The following is a 15,759-nucleotide window of genomic DNA, read 5'->3' on the forward strand; positions in this document are numbered from 1 at the left end:
TTAATTAATCAGTACTTTAATAATTTAAAATATATATTTTTTAAATGAATTATTTACTTTTTGATAAACCGATTTATTTATTTATGACAGCTTTTATTTATTTACTTATTTATTTTTGCTGTTTTCATTTGCTAGAAGCCTCGATCATAAAGATTGACAGAAAAATATTACTCTATGTGTAATGATTCTATATAACGTTTACATTTTCGGTGATATTCAAATGTATTGATATGTATTTGTGTATGGGACTGGTGGGAACCTGGAATGGGTGGATTTGCTTCAGGGGGACAGTTGCACATGGACGGTTAGGTAAGAATAGTGCTGCCTTCACGGGTCACTCGTTGGCTCGTATTTAAAACGGTAACGGGAAAACTCCAAAAATATATCAAAATTTAAGATTACATTGAGTACATAGAAATAAGAATTATTTAAAAATTGACCTAATTGTAATAAAATAGGGATTTTAACCTAATCAGTGTATTAGTAAACACGCTTGTAAAAAAAATTCTGACACACACGGTAGTATGAATGCAGCAGTGTCCTTTTAGCCGGTACACATAGTTCTCTTGCTCTGCAGACTTTGCCCGAAAAAGCCGCAACGCACAATTTGTTTTTAAAAATGGTAATGCTACTCTGTAAACATTCAGAATAACCTAAAAACATGTAAATCTTTACTTCACGCAAGTAATATTTGCATTGGGGTAGCTAAATTGTATTTAACTTTATGCTAAGCTACCACGATGGTGAAGCTAATAACTTTGTAACTCACATAAAAAGAAAGAACGACTTAAATACTAATTTGACTTTATAAGTCACGTTTTAGTAATGGGCGATGACAAGACTATACAACTAATACATTTTTAAAATCATGTGTTAGTCCAGTTTGCTTTGGTTTCGGTTTTAAAAACTAGTTTTTTATCGTGGTATGTAATAGCTGTTAACGAATTGCTGTTACAATTTTCAAACGTGTCTGAACAGATTCCAGAGCTGTCAAATGGATCCGTGTTGATGAAGGATCCTCAGAGGGTACAAGATATCCTGAAGTCCCTGTTAGACGCTGGACCCAACACGCTGCAGGTATCTACACTGAAACTCCTCAGAAATACTGGAAAGCCTTCAGGAACACTAGGTGGAAAATCAAACGTCATATTCTTGTTATTTTCAGGTGATCTCTGATTTTGACATGACCCTGTCGAGATTCCAATACAATGGGAAGCGATGTCCTACGTGTCACAGTAAGTACACAGTTAGTGTCGCTATGCATTTAGTTGGGGTTTTTTTTAGCTGTTGACTAAAATATATAAAGTTTGATAATAAATTAATGGAACTGTTAAGTGTTTCTCTAAAGGTAACATTAACATCAGTCCCTTTTAAAGCATTTGTTCTAATTTTATTTTTCTTCAAACGGCATAAAACTGTAAAAATCATCCTTTAGTTTTGCTTGAATAAAATATGTGCTGCTAGAAGACTCCCTTGTGAAGGACACATCAATGAGAGTTTAGAAATAAAAAAAAATATTTTAATAATTGCAACCATATGGAAAAAAGACATTTTCCAACATAAGTTGTTGAATTGTTTGTTTTGGCAGATATTCTTGACAACAGCAAAGCCATCTCTGAAGAGTGCCGCCAAAAGGTAGGACAGATTATTCTGAAATATTTTTTGCGCTGGTTGATCTGTAAAGAAATCTCATTATAGTTGATAATGTCTTTGTTGCCACACTGTTTTTATTTCGCTCCTGTTTTTTGGATCACGTTTTAAGTTTTTAAACATGGATTATTCCTGGTATATAAAGGGTATCTGTGCTTACCTAACCTATTTCTGTAGTTAGATCTCAGAATCCTGTCCTGTCCTCCACAGCTGAATCATCTTCTGCAGACTTATTATCCCATAGAGATTGACACCTCACGTTCAGTTGAAGAGAAGCTGCCTTTAATGGTGGAGTGGTGAGTATTTCTCACTGATATGCTCCAGTTTCTAGGCTTTTTTTTGGGGGGATAGTGTTTGAAAAGGTGAGACTTTCCCATAGGTGGACCAAAGCTCATGACCTTCTTGTGGAGCAGAAAATTAAAAAAGAGGAGCTGGCTGTGGCAGTGCGTGAGTCTGATGCAATGCTGAGGTAAGGATATCTAAAGACTTGGAAGTTGTGGTTGATACATAAGGGGAAAGTTGAAATAAAATGTGGCGATGCTACAACAGGGAGGGTTACGAGCTGTTCTTCGACCGCCTGAACCAGCACGCCATCCCTCTGCTCATTTTCTCCGCTGGAATCGGAGACATCCTGGAAGAGGTGATACGGCAAGCCAACGTCTTCCACCCTAACGTCAAAGTCATCTCCAACTACATGGACTTTGACGAATTTGTGAGTTGTTCAGCACTTTAAAAAAAAAAAAAATCATTTTATTCCAAAAATACAGATTTCTATGATATTAAGACGTCTCTGATTAACCAGGGGATATTGAGGGCTTTCAAGGGAGAGCTGATTCACGTCTACAATAAAAGAGAAGGTGCGCTGCTAAACACGGGCCATTTCGAGGAGCTGCGGTCGAGACCAAATGTCCTGCTGATGGGAGACTCTCTGGGGGACCTGAACATGGCTGATGGAGTTCAGAATATGAAGCACATCCTCAAGATTGGGTTCCTGAATGACAAGGTAAGCAAAAACCTGATATATTTCAGCTAATCCCAAGGGTTTCCAGCCATGACCTTTTGCCTTTTTCTTTCTTTTTAGGTTGAGGAGAGCAAACAGTCCTATTTGGACTCGTATGACATTGTGTTGGTGAAAGATGAATCCTTGGAAATTCCTAATGCTGTCCTAAAACTTCTTACGCGTAACAACTGAACTGTTTTTCATCCCTGGCTGTGAAACACACCAGGACCATCGGCTGAGCAGCGACCTGCTCTCCCAGTGTTACCGGGATTCTTGTCAAAGACTCAATGAGAATAAATAGCACAGTGCTTTGCAAAAGCATTGACACCACTTGAACTTCTTCACATTTTGTAATGTTGTAGCCACAACATTAAAAAGTTCAAAAGGTATTAATTCTTTTTGCAAGGCATTGTATATGATTGTATTTTACTGTACAAAAAAAAACATAAAAAAAACTAAGAATACCTGAGTGAGTCTGTGTCAGACCTCAAGTTGTTCTACATTCTGTTGAAAACCTCGCTGTTGTTTTGAACCACTCCGGATCTGTTTGTGGCAGCCAAATATATGTGTATGAGGTTATTGGTGTTTTTTTTTTGTTCAGTTTATTGTTTTAATGTTAGATTTAATATTTAAAAATAAAACGCACAATAAAAATGTGGCACCTTATTTTCCACATTTGGTTCAACAAGATTTGTAACCATTTTATGCGCCATAAGTCACCTCTCCATAAACTTTCAACCTGACACCCAACATTTAATTTCATCCTAAAACATCAGTTTGTGTTTCGTGATACATTTTGAATTGCAGTGTAAGATTCCTACAAGGTTTTCTTTGGTTTTATTCAGTCTTTGTGAGCAATCTTTTCTGTTTGGACCTTTTAAGAAATGTTTTTTTTTTTACTTTCCTGAACATTAAACATGTTTTCATTTCAATAAACTCGTTTCTCTGAAAAGAAAAGAACCCGTCACTATGTGCAGTACATGTGAAAGAAACTGAACTTCATTTTATTACAAAAGTTCATTTTTTGCTTACATGGTTATAATCCAATAGGCCAGTAGTTCTTAATTATTCTATCAAAACAAAAGAAAATTCATGCTGTGCTTGAACTTATGTAAAGTTCAAGCACAGCATGAAGTTTACATAAATAAACCTTTTCAACCATTAACTTCAACACAGATTTTCATGGGACTTTATGACTTTTTAAAAGTGAATACAGGTTTCAATTTTAAACGTATCAAAAAAATACATATATAAATAAAACAATTTACCATTTAGTTGCACATGAGTAACGTTAAGTGACATGGTTTCCAATGACTTCTTCATTCACCTCTAATGTTTTTGAAAAGTTCTTGCCGGATCGTTGTGAAGCGGATATTTCCAGTTCCCGCGCGCTCACCTTCGCTGCTGCTCATAGCTCATCTCGCCTCACTTGTTCAGACTTATCATCCCTAATTTTCAGTTCATCTTCTACAATTTTTCCATCTTTATTCTGGTCCTGATTATCAAACATATCTTTAACAACGCCTTCGATGTCGACGCCTGGCCGAAGTCGACCTTTGCCCTCTTTGACTTGCAGTTTGATGAACTCTGAAAACTGTGGGAGGGAAAAGAGGAGAGCATCTTACTGCTTGTTGTCAGATTATTCTAAAAAAAAAAAGAAAGAAAAAAAAACTGACCAAACTTTCCTGCTTACCTCCTGTAGAGGGACCTCTTTGTCCCCATTGAGGTCTAGAGCATTGAAGAGAGGGTTGGGGATTTCTCCTAGCCAGACAAACATGAAGCCTTCTGGCACGCCTTTCTGCAGCTGCACCAGCTCCAGTTCAAAAAGGAGCACTGCACTTCCTGGAACTCCTACAGCTACAAAAAAAAAAAAAATTCACATTATATATGTGAATATAATGTGAAATTGAATTTTTTTTATTTTTATCTAAGCATATCCAGAAACTCACCTCCTTCCTCTCCATGACCCCAGTGCGGAGGGACCACCACCTCTCTCCTCTCGCCCACACACATGCCTTTTAAACCTTCCTCCAGGCCCATGATCACCTTACCGGCTCCTAGAGTCGTGACAGAAGGCGAGTCGAACTGGTCCCTGAAAAGCCAGAGATAATCCGCTTTAGCTTTTAACAGAAGATTTTTAAAAATCCCAGCTCAGTAAAACATGCAGCCGTATACGCCTGTCGGATGCATGAACGGTTACGTCTACTCCAAAACTCTGAAATCTGTCAGACGAGGAGCCAGCGATGTTTACATGCACGAGCGTGGAGGGTGTGGTGTTGCAGAGTGAACAGCAGGGGTCGCTCACGAGGAGTACAGAAGCGTGCCGTCCATCAAGGAGCAGTTGTAGCGATAGTGAATTAAATCGTCGGCTTCGCTGGTCATGTTACATTCCTGAGGCTTGTGGGTGACTCTGATCTCGACCGAATCTTTGGGGTTGTGGAAGTCAATAACGTGGACGTCAAAGATCAGCACAGCGGAGCCAGGAATGAGGTTTCCTGCGACCGCGGAGGGAAAAGAAAAAGGCAGAACTTATGGTTTTATCACGCCCTCTCAGTTTGTTTTAAAAGCTCCTAAATGCAGGCGTCAAACTCACCAGCGCCTTTTTCTCCATAAGCCATGTGAGGAGGAATTGTAATTCTCCTTTTCTCTCCAATGCACAGGCCCTGCAGAGCTTTATCCATGCCGTGGATCACATATCCCATTCCGATGTATGTGTTGTAGGTTCTGTTTCGTTGGTAGCTGTTAGAGGAAGAACAGTGGGGGGGGCTTAGCGTTAAGATACTTTATTGACTTTAAGAAGAACTGCTGGAGTTCACCTTGAGTCGAAGAAAGTGCCGTCCTGGAAGGTGCCGTTGTAGTGGTAGCGGATGTAATCCCCAGTGACTGTCCTGCGTGTGCAGCTTTTAGGCATCTCTCTCACCTCTGCAGTCACATCATCCTTAGGATTAAACACGTCAACCAACAGCACCTCAAACACAAGTGTCGCCTGTGGGGGGATCTTGGTACCTTAAGGGAGGAGAACAATGGTTGCAGTAACAACTTACTTCAAATATTATGCACATCAAGTTAACAAAAAAAAAACATGGTTGGCAAAAGCAAATAGTTTTAGGCCAGAATTGTGATTTCATTTTTATTTTTTTAAATCTTTTACCATGGCCGGCCTCGCCATACGCCAAGAATGGTGGGACAATGACGATCCGTCTCTCCCCAACACACATGCCTTGAAGACCCTCATCCATGCCTTCGATGATGTCGCCCTGCCCCAAGTAGGTGTCATAAGTTGTGTTTCTTGAGTGACTGCAAAAAAAAAAAAAAAAAGTTAGAACTTTTTTTGAGACACGGATCAAACATTTTCATCCAAAGGACAGTGAAGTCTGACTCGCCTGGAATCAAACGCTTCACCAGTCAGCAGCGTGCCGTTGTAGTGGTAACGGATGAAATCTGACACTGCGGTAGTGCGCCTGCAGATCCCAGGTTTGCTGACCGTGCGGATCTGGACCTTGTCCTCAGGGTTCCATATGTCCAGCAGGAGGATATCGTACACCAGAGTGGCGTCGGGTGGGATCAGTCCACCTGTGGGCCCACCAACACACATTGGCATAAACCACATACAGACGATGGAAAAACAAGAACAATAAACAAAAGTTGTCCCGTGTGGTGGTGCTGAGCCGCACCTGTGCCAACACTTCCGTACGCCAGGTGTGGCGGGACGGTGATCCTTCTGCGCTCGTTGACACACATGCCCTGCAGACCTCGGTCCATCCCTGTGATGAGCTTGCCAAGTCCCACCTGACTGACGAAGGCTTTACCTCGCTCATGGCTGCAGAGGCAGGGGGGGGGGACTGTTAATGCTCAACGCCTTCTGGAGAACGTTTTGTGGTACTGAGACAAAAAATAGACTGAAGTATGTTTGAAGAAGTTTGTGTTTTGCTTTCAACCCTACAACACTGCGAACGATCAAAACACACAGGTGGTAGTGGTGTCATGCTGTTTTGCTGATAGTAATAGTGCTACATTGCAAAAGTCAATGTGATATAAGTCATAAAGTTAACTCTCAATTCTTCAACTTCAAATCAACATCTGGTGGCTGAAATGTGGAACAAATTATGGGTGTTGGATAAAATTATTTCTACCACATATCAAAATTGGTTTTGGAGTGGATGAAATAAGTTAACGTTACCTTTTGGAATTGACTGAGAAAATAGCTTCTTTTTTTTATGAGAAGCAACAAAGATTGTACCATTTGTCCACAGTCAGAGTGGGATCATTAAAGTGTTTAGCATCAAATCACAGAAATTTGAAAAGAAAGGGTTCGTTCCAACAGATGATCTATGTCACGCATCAAAACTGAGATTGGAATAATTAAAAAAAAAGGCAACATTGAGCTTTTGCGCATTTCCCTCTGACCCAATATTTGTGCAAGCCCCAATAATAAAGGGGGCGTGTACGATTTTATGCCTGCGTGTGTAGTTTTGGACCTACGCAAATTAAATCCATGCGTTTGCAATTCCTGTTACAAGTGAATTAAGAATGAATAATCACCGATGGAAAAGAAAATCTACTCAAATATGCAATAATGAATGCAAATCTACTCTGTGTAGATAACGGGACGGTTCTCGTTGTGATTATTGCAAAGTTGACACGTCTACAAGCTGCCAAAGATCATTCTGAGACCTCGTCCAGAGTTGAACTCTGTTATTAACTTCGCATGTTTTGACTTTTTTTTTTTTTTGTTGTTGCATTTTTCTTTTACAGACATCTAAATCTGGCTCTATTTATCGCCTTAAAGTAAACGTGATTACGTTCCCTTTACGTTCACCTGGAGTCAAACCTTTTCCCGTCCTCATAGAAGGTCCCGTTGAAGTGATATCGGATAAAATCTTCCGTTTGAACTTCTCTGGCACAAACTTTCGGTAATTCGTAGCGATCCACAGCAATGTCCGCCAACGGGCCGGGGTTGCAGTCCACAACGGAAACAAAAAGCAGAAGTCCGAAGCATTTCGTTATATCCATTTGGAACCTCGGGGGGAACAACAGCAGAGGAGAGCACAGATCTCCTGGAGCCGATAGCGGGATGATGCGACTCATAAAGCGGGGTGGAGTAAGGAGAAAGAGCCGCAGAACGTTTGGGGCAGTTTGAATGTAAAGGTTGCGGGAAGAAGCAAATCAGCTTCCGGTCAGGGTTTTCAAAATAACAATAATAAGTTTAGTTTACATCAGGATTTACATTTCTTTATCCTCAGCCCACTTTAGCTAATCTCCCCCGACAGCAAGGCATTATTATTATGACTGTTGCTTACTGGATTTCTTTTTCAGTTCTTTTTTTAGACAATGTTCTGCCTTTTGTTCTAAAAGACGGTAAAAACAAACACACCAAAATAAATAAAAAACTAGATCCTCAGTGTCTGAAATACAAACCAGCATGTCTGTCATTGGCAACCAAGATTTCTAAATATTATGTGGCTTTTTTTTGTTGTTGTTAAAATGGATGGCAAGTGAATAACTTACACAGTTTCCACAAATCAGCAAAGCACAACACTGAAGAGCCACAATTAAAAAGATCAACTTTTTTTCTTTCTTTGAAATACAGTTTTGTAAAAATCACACCAATTTTACCTCATGCAAGGCTACTGAAAATAGTTTTTACCTTGTGCTTTTACTTAGATGGAAATGAGTCGTCATTTCCGGCTCTGTTGCATCTCTTTTTGTCTAACTTACCGCACCCTTAAGTTTCTGCGCTGCAAAGAACCGCAGAGGGAGAAGGAGGAGATCCTCCTACTTTCTAATGGAATTCTGCAAACGTGTAAAGGCTGGCTTACGATGCCGACCGTCCCCATGTTTTTAATGCTGGAAACGCCAAATCCCGAGTAGAACAGTGGGATTAAACCCGTAGTCTTTAGAAAGTCTATCAAAATTTATTTCATTGGGTAACTAAGTGTGCATTCAATGTTATTCTCCAAAAGAAGAGTATTCTTGTGTAGACTGAAAAGTACCCATTGTTAAAACGCAGAATGGTTTTCAAACTCATAATGTTCAATCTTGCAAGTTTACTGAGACTTTAAGTAGGGGCTGTATGGCCAAATACTTTCAAAACTTTTCAAATAAATCTGCCGATAAGTATTTGTATAGGTTGCGAATGGAACACGTAAAATTACATTGTTGAAAAATACAACAGGATGTTTAATATTGTAATAATCAGGGGTTGTTAGACGCCTGCTGAGTGACAAAACTGAGTATTTAGAGCCTTTCCTCCTTGAGGTCCAGACTTTTGCTTGCTGTCAAGCAAGAAAAAATTATCATCATTTACACGGGTAGCAGGAAGTTGTACCTTCAGAATAATTTCCAAGAGTTGAAATTGGAATTTCTAAACGAGAAATGATCAGTTTTCTTGAATTAAAGATGATGCATAACTTTTGCTTGAAAATGTGTCTTGTTTAAAACATTTAGATCCAAAAAAGAGCACAAGGTTGGTATTCAAAAAACTAAACTTTTTTTTTCAAAGATTTACAATGTTTGAAAAGCTTTTATTTTGAAAATATTGCCCAAGGATTCAAGTTTTTAGTGTCTTATTCCTACAGGGATTTTACTGGCTACGTGCAGGCAGACATGAGCAAACCTTGTTAAGAGGCGAAAAAGGGAAGTCTCCTGGATCCATTCAAAGCCGGAGAGGACTCCCGCTCTTGCCGGGGAATGGGGATGATGCTCCCGAGAAACTTGTGCCTGGCCCTTCTTGTGCCCTTCCTGGTGGAGGCTCAGTATGAGAAGTACAGCTTCAAAAGTTTCCCCCAGAAGGACATGATGCCGCTGGAGTCCGCGTACAACTACGCGCTGGAGCAGTACGCAGCGCAGAGCTGGGCGGAGAGCGTCAAGTACCTGGAGCTCAGCCTGCGGCTCCACCGGCTGCTGCGGGACAGCGAGGCGTTCTGCGGCCGAAACTGCAGCTCCGCGAGCCGGGACAGCGACTCCCCGCTCCCCGACAGCAGCCTCCGCGTTGTGCGCCACATCCTGCTGAGGGCTGCCTGCCTGAAAAAGTGCAAGGCAGATTTCCCAGTTTTTAAATTCTCCTATCCACGGAGGGATTTGCTGGAAACGTTTGAGAAAAGGATACCGTATCGGTACATTCAGTATGCTTATTATCAGGTGAGACCTGGGAGCTTTGATTTGGGTCTAGATGTCGCCTGGATGCTGACGTTTTGCGTTGTTTTTCATTGAGAGTGTGAGTCAGGGTTGCTTTCCTTCTGGAATCTTGGCGTATGATTGTAGCTTTGCTAAAATATGAATAGCAGACTCCCTATAGCGAATACACCCAACTGGACTCAGTGAGAGGAAACTTGTAGTCAGAGGTGAGGAGGGCAGTTTCTCTGCTGCCTTGTTGCGCCCTCCTGCAGACTGAATTGAGCATGTGCCACGTCTCTTCCAGTGTCCCCCTGAAAACAATCCCCCCATTCTCCTCTCTGTCAGTCAGACTTGTGGGGGATTTAATAGTCCTGCCTTAGCCATGCTAGACCACTTAATGAAATGTGCCTCTCACTTTTTAATGTTTTGTTGTAACCTCTTAAACTTTGTGCAATATTTATTCAGACTTTCTGAAGAGTCTTTGAGAAAGTCTTTACACATTTCAACATTACATTTTTAAAAGTTTTTTTTTTCTTTTTCTGCCAGGTCCGATATATGTGGTGAAGTTAAGTGACATGAGATTATGTTGATGTTTACAAGTCAGTGATGGCTTTTCAAAACCTGAAGAATGAACTTTGTCTTTCCAGGAAGCGACCTTTATCAAAACATTATAATTTTAGATCAGTTATTCTGAAATTGATCTAAAATAGCTCAGGATTAATGCTAATCCCCAATAAAATCTCTGATCGGATGTATCTTTGATCAGCCAGCATGCTTCTAATTGAGTAAAACAGCTTAATGGCACAAAAAGAAACAACAACAGCTTCAATACATACTATTGGCAAGAATGTGAAGATTAAAAATGAATACGATTATTCTGTTAAACAGAATCTACAGCTTGACTGGTCTAGTTGGAGGTGAATGAATTAATCACTCATATTTTGTAATCAACCTGTGGCCGATTGACATCAACTCCCTTTTTATGTACGTTTCTGTCAGTAGCTCCTCAAATATCTGCAGTCTACCACTTTAAATACAAATAAATAACACGGCTAGTATTTCTATGTTCAATCAAAGCTTGAAAGAATCAGCATTTACAATCACTTATGAGTTATTTCTTAAGTTTATTTATTTTTATTTTAAAACTCCTATTAACTTTGTTTTTGTCGTCTAGCATTCAGATCTTAACTTTAAAGACCAACACACAATGCACCAGAACAGAGAAATGTGTTTGTTTGGGAGTTATTGCAACCTGTTCTAGACATGGATTAATCATCTGGACAGAATTATTTTTTTTCTTTAAATAAATAAATAAAAAGAAAAGAAGCTTCCAAAGAGTTCAAGTATGAAATGGGCTGTTCAGAAAGAACATTGTTTTTTCCACCTCAAGTAGAAAAAAAGATTTTCTACAAGCCTTTTCTAAAAAAGAAAAGGTAGGTAAAGAGAGATGATATTCCTAAGTCTCAAAAACTCGAAATAAAAAACAAAACAAAACATCACAATAAGGATTTTGGTCAACAGTACCAATTTTTGATTTTCTTTGAGAGCTGATCAACTGATTCCAGTTTCTCTACTAAGGTACAACACCCATACAATTTGTGAAAACTTGTATTAATTTCACCAATTAACTATAATTGATGAAATAACATTGATCATAGAAGAATAAAAAAACAACAACAACCGCAGGCTCCTTGAAAAAGGTGGCAGGTTTAAATCAAATGGATAATGAGTGGATTACAAGAATATCTTCACTTGAGCACTGCTTGTCTTTCACTGCCAGCACCACATTTGCACTACAAACGTAGGAAATAGGACTTTCTTCCTGTTGCACCATTCACCGGTAAGGATGAGGTCCTTCGTGTGTGTTTTGGGGAGATTGTGATCATGTCTTGTGTTCCTCCTCAGCTTAACAACGTGGAGAAGGCTGTGTCTGCAACCCACACCTTCCTCAAGAAGAACCCGGACGAGCCCTATTTGACCAAAAACATGAACTACTACAAAAGCCTGTTTGATGTGGATGAATATCTCATCGACCACGAGGAGCAGCCGTATGAAGTCAGTAGCAAAGCCTTAAACACAAAAACACACAGATCGACGTATGAGCCTCCCGAAAACAATAACCACTGTGTCTCTCTGCTGGCAGAGTGTTTTCCTAAAGAGCGTGGTGCTCTACAACAGTGGAGACTTCAGCAGCAGCGCCAGGAACATGGAGCAGGCCATCACGCAGTTCTTCGAGGTGTACAACCTCTGCTCAGCAGGCTGCGAAGGCTCGTATGAAATCTTGGAGTTTAAAGACTTCTACCCGTCCCTAGCAGGTACCGGGGCGAACGGCAGCAGCTTCATGTCAGCGCGCTGGAGATGCGTGACGATATGTTCGTCTCCTCTGCCCTCAGATCTCTTCCTTGATGTGCTGAAATGCAAAGTGAAGTGCGAGGAGCAGCTGACGCCCAGCGTCGGAGGGTTCTTTGTGGAAAAGTTTGTCGCCACCATGTACCACTACCTTCAGTTTTCATACTATAAATGTAGGAGCGAAACCGAGATTCAGGTGTCTGTCTTTTGACTTTTACAAATCTGCCATGAGCTCTTGTCGTCTTTACCAGTGAACGACGTGAAGAACGCGGCTCCCTGTGCAGCCAGTTACATGCTGTTCGACCCCAGCGACCAGGTGATGCAGCAGAACGTCGCCTATTATCGTTTCTACCGGGAGCAGTGGGGGCTCAAGGAGGAGGACTTCCAGCCGCGGCCTGTGAGTGAAGCAAACCGCCGCCGCCGTTGCTGTATCCATCTGCTGTATCCATCTGCTGTTGGTCAAAACAAACCCAGCAAAGCAGGGCAGCGACGTTGTAAAAAGCAGCGCTGGCGTAATCGTTAACACAATCACAGGGCTGTAATTAGAAACTCACGTAATCGCGACAAACTTGTATTTTCTGCATTTTTACGTGGTGTAAATTTGGCAGGAGCTTCAGAGTACCAGCTGTAAAACTGTAAATGTGGCACTTTTGTAGCAGGAGAGGGGGAAAAAAAACCTGACCACAGACCAAATTTGGGTTATAAAACACTTTTGTTGTTTACTAAGCTAACTCAAGTGCTGATCTGTCTTTCACGTTTCAGGAGGCCCTGAGGTTTTACAACCAGACAATCAAACAGAAAGAAATGCTCGAGTTTGCACTGAACTACCTCCACACAGACGATGAGGTACGTTTCCTCTGGGATTTCTGTTTCATAATAGCAAAAAATGATAAAGTAATGCTAAGTTAGCCTCATAATAATTCTAAACTTTGCTGTTAATCATACTATATTGAAATAAACATATAAATATTGCATTTGTGTACCAAAGATTTGATCCAGGATTGTTCAGATGTGATATTGACTGCACGTTGTGCTTCACGTTTCTATATTGCAAGTAATCCAAAAATTGATTAATCTCTTGAGGGACTCAAGAGATTCGGGTGTTTCCCGAACTGGAATATTAGAAACTATAGCCCCTTTAGGTGACCAAGTCTCCATGATGTCCATCAGACCAGGAAAAAATAACCGTTTTCTTGTCCTACCATCACACGTCTGAGCATGTAGACATTGTATTTTTGGTAACAAACAATCCCGGTAGTTTGGTATGCAAAAAAATGACAAATATGTGAGAAGGACCTTCTGTTAAGTCTGGTGGACAATCTGAGATGCGACGGGTCTGGCAAACTTCTTATAGGCGAAGTAAGCAGAGCATCACTTGTCCATAGTACTGTTGCAATAAGCAATAAATCAGTTAACCGCATAAAAAAATAAAAATAAAACAAGCTAAATAATTTCTGTTTACATGAGTTATCGTTTTTCTCTTTCTACCAAAAACTGGATGACAAATGGTCTCAATTAGCCTTTTTTTTTTTTTTTTTTTGGAAGGACAATATTTACAGAGACTTCATAATTAATTTTATTTGTTGTTTCTGTTTTATTTTTTATTTTGGATATTGTCTCTTCCAGTTCCAGTGTTAAATGTTCATTAGAATGTAAAGTTTATTGATCTTTGAGGATGTGTTACATTAAAATGGTCTCAAAATAACAATATTATCATTTATCGCAATACCTTTTGGGACAATTTATCGTCGAGCAAATTTTATTGTAATTACGGGCCTTTTTGTCCATTTCCATCTTTATTTATTTACAAAAACTCATCAAATATATCAGACGACACGAGGACAAGTTTGTAGGGGCTCTAAGACAACCTCATGAGGATTTTCCATGCCAGAGATTCTGTCTTGCAGCACAATCAAAATTCCCACAAAGCCACAATGAGTTGGCTTGGCGGCAGTTTCCTGAGCCAGAGATGATTATGTCTCAGCAGATGAGACCTGAACTGTCTGCATGACCAGACACGGTGGGAATGACACTTCTAACACAGCAATACAAGTTGTCGGATAAATGCAAGCTGTGGTTGAGAATGCTAAAAGACATGGGGTAAAGTGAGAATGAAAGGGAGGAGTGTTGTGTTTTCCACCAGCAGCGTGCGGTGTGTGGCTTGGAGGTGTCGACCACTCACACTGCGCCACGTCCAATTTAACTCGGGTCAGCTCCTCCTAGTCCTGCAAACCTCCTGGACCCGAGAGGGGGGGAGGAGGACAGGGCTGAATTACAGGGAGCACGTGTGAAAGATTTATGGGAACCAAGAAGGAAAATGTTTTATTTTTGTCTACAAAGAATGAGGCTAAAGAAGTAATCGTGTTGCCTTATGTGAACTTGCCTTGTTCTTCTATTATCCAGGAAGTGGTGAGTCCAGAAGAAGCGGCCACTTCTCACTCTGAGCACCCTGACGCTGAATTTGAAGGAATGGGTGACTATGAGGAGTCCTTCCTGGCAGAGTGGTGGCAGGAACCGAAATCTAAGTGGGACGCTGGTGAGGAAGCCGACTGATGTCCGTTTTTATCCGTGTGCAGAGGGGCCAACTCCTCCAACTCCATCCCACCCCCCAGGGCTAAAAACCAAAAAGACTTTTCAACTGACAGACATTTACATTTCTTACAGTGTTAAGAAGAAACAGCAAAACTGATTTTCTCCTGTTTTTTTTCCCACCCAGTCATATTGATCAACATGAGACTGATTTCAACCTTATTTAAACCGTTATTTTCTTGCCGTTCATCGGCCTGTGCGCTGCCAAGTGTTCACGACATTTCTGCAATTTTTGTCCTCGTTTCTTTTTTTTATTTAAAGAAAGTTGAATGTCCGTGTGCCGTTTTTATAAGCAAGGTGACTCGTAACATTTCTCATGCCGAATGATTACCACCAGCAACAGTTTGGTTTTCAAGAGATGTTTCTTGCAATTAAAATATTATTTTAATAATTACGATTTCGGTTTTTGTCTCTCTAGAAGGCCAAAAATGTGAACCCTTATTCTCAATTTTTAAAAATTTTCACATATTTTGTTTAATACAATAGTGTAACGGAGATGTTTTCCTGGTGTAGGTCAGGACTCTCGAGCAGCATATTGAATGACATGCATCTGATTTTAAAATTATTTATATTTTTAATTTGATTTATTTTTTTTTAGGGACAGACATACCCTCAGATTATTACAATAATCTAAACTACTTAAAATTAGAAGCACACATCAGTATTTGATGTCCTGTCTAAACACATGAACATTTATACATTTTTAATGTGATAATTATTTCATTTATTAATGGAACATTTTGTTTTTAACCTTGAAGTTTGAGTCCAAGGATTATCTGTGACCTCAGACTGATTGGGTCTAGTGAAAGGCCGATTTCTCAACTTGCCTTCTTTGGGCAAAAACGTTGACTTTGGTCTTTTTTTTTTTAGATTGAGATAGAGGACATCATAAGTAATGATGAATATTTTGGTTCAGTAACAGCAGTGGACTAAGGTTATGTGTCAGCAGCATAGATATTGTGAAAGATGTTGTGTGGCACCCCATAATCTGATCTAGAAGAATCATGTACGCTTTGAATAGAAGTAGCATGAGATTGGATTTTGCATGTCAAGTG

The 15,759-nt window shown here is 40.1% G+C and overlaps 3 protein-coding genes across 5 annotated transcripts; 2 read left to right on the plus strand and 1 right to left on the minus strand.

Moving 5' to 3' along the window:
* Window positions 1–313: 313 nt before the first annotated feature.
* Window positions 314–3,629, plus strand: LOC103469432 (cytosolic 5'-nucleotidase 3). 2 transcript variants are annotated; one of them, XM_081610186.1, is made up of 9 exons: window positions 314–360; window positions 979–1,077; window positions 1,166–1,235; window positions 1,589–1,635; window positions 1,861–1,946; window positions 2,030–2,119; window positions 2,200–2,362; window positions 2,453–2,653; window positions 2,732–3,629. In XM_081610186.1, the coding sequence occupies exons 2-9, from the start codon at window positions 1,009–1,011 to the stop codon at window positions 2,840–2,842; spliced, it is 837 nt and encodes a 278-aa protein (XP_081466312.1). In that variant the 5' UTR covers window positions 314–360; window positions 979–1,008; the 3' UTR covers window positions 2,843–3,629. The 2 variants fall into 2 exon arrangements, with proteins under 2 accessions (XP_081466312.1, XP_008415319.2); XM_008417097.2 differs by lacking the exon at window positions 314–360 and adding an exon at window positions 513–622.
* fkbp10a (FKBP prolyl isomerase 10a) lies at window positions 3,628–9,388 on the minus strand. 2 transcript variants are annotated; one of them, XM_081610185.1, is made up of 10 exons: window positions 9,267–9,388; window positions 6,325–6,470; window positions 6,034–6,223; window positions 5,802–5,947; window positions 5,467–5,656; window positions 5,244–5,389; window positions 4,956–5,145; window positions 4,600–4,742; window positions 4,344–4,507; window positions 3,628–4,244 (listed from the first exon to the last, which is right to left on the minus strand). In XM_081610185.1, exons 2-10 carry the CDS (start codon window positions 6,410–6,412, stop codon window positions 4,059–4,061), a joined length of 1,443 nt encoding a protein of 480 aa, XP_081466311.1. In that variant the 5' UTR covers window positions 6,413–6,470; window positions 9,267–9,388; the 3' UTR covers window positions 3,628–4,058. The 2 variants fall into 2 exon arrangements, with proteins under 2 accessions (XP_081466311.1, XP_008415296.2); XM_008417074.3 differs by lacking the exon at window positions 9,267–9,388 and adding an exon at window positions 7,470–7,880.
* On the plus strand, window positions 9,341–15,098 carry p3h4 (prolyl 3-hydroxylase family member 4 (inactive)). Its single transcript, XM_008417075.3, has 7 exons — window positions 9,341–9,790; window positions 11,672–11,821; window positions 11,910–12,081; window positions 12,160–12,288; window positions 12,367–12,512; window positions 12,878–12,961; window positions 14,519–15,098. Exons 1-7 carry the CDS (start codon window positions 9,341–9,343, stop codon window positions 14,666–14,668), a joined length of 1,281 nt encoding a protein of 426 aa, XP_008415297.1. The 3' UTR covers window positions 14,669–15,098.
* Window positions 15,099–15,759: the final 661 nt, after the last annotated feature.

The sequence above is a fragment of the Poecilia reticulata genome, chromosome 8 (assembly GCF_904066995.2).
Source record: "Poecilia reticulata chromosome 8, P_reticulata-male-v2, whole genome shotgun sequence".
NCBI lineage: Eukaryota > Metazoa > Chordata > Actinopteri > Cyprinodontiformes > Poeciliidae > Poecilia > Poecilia reticulata.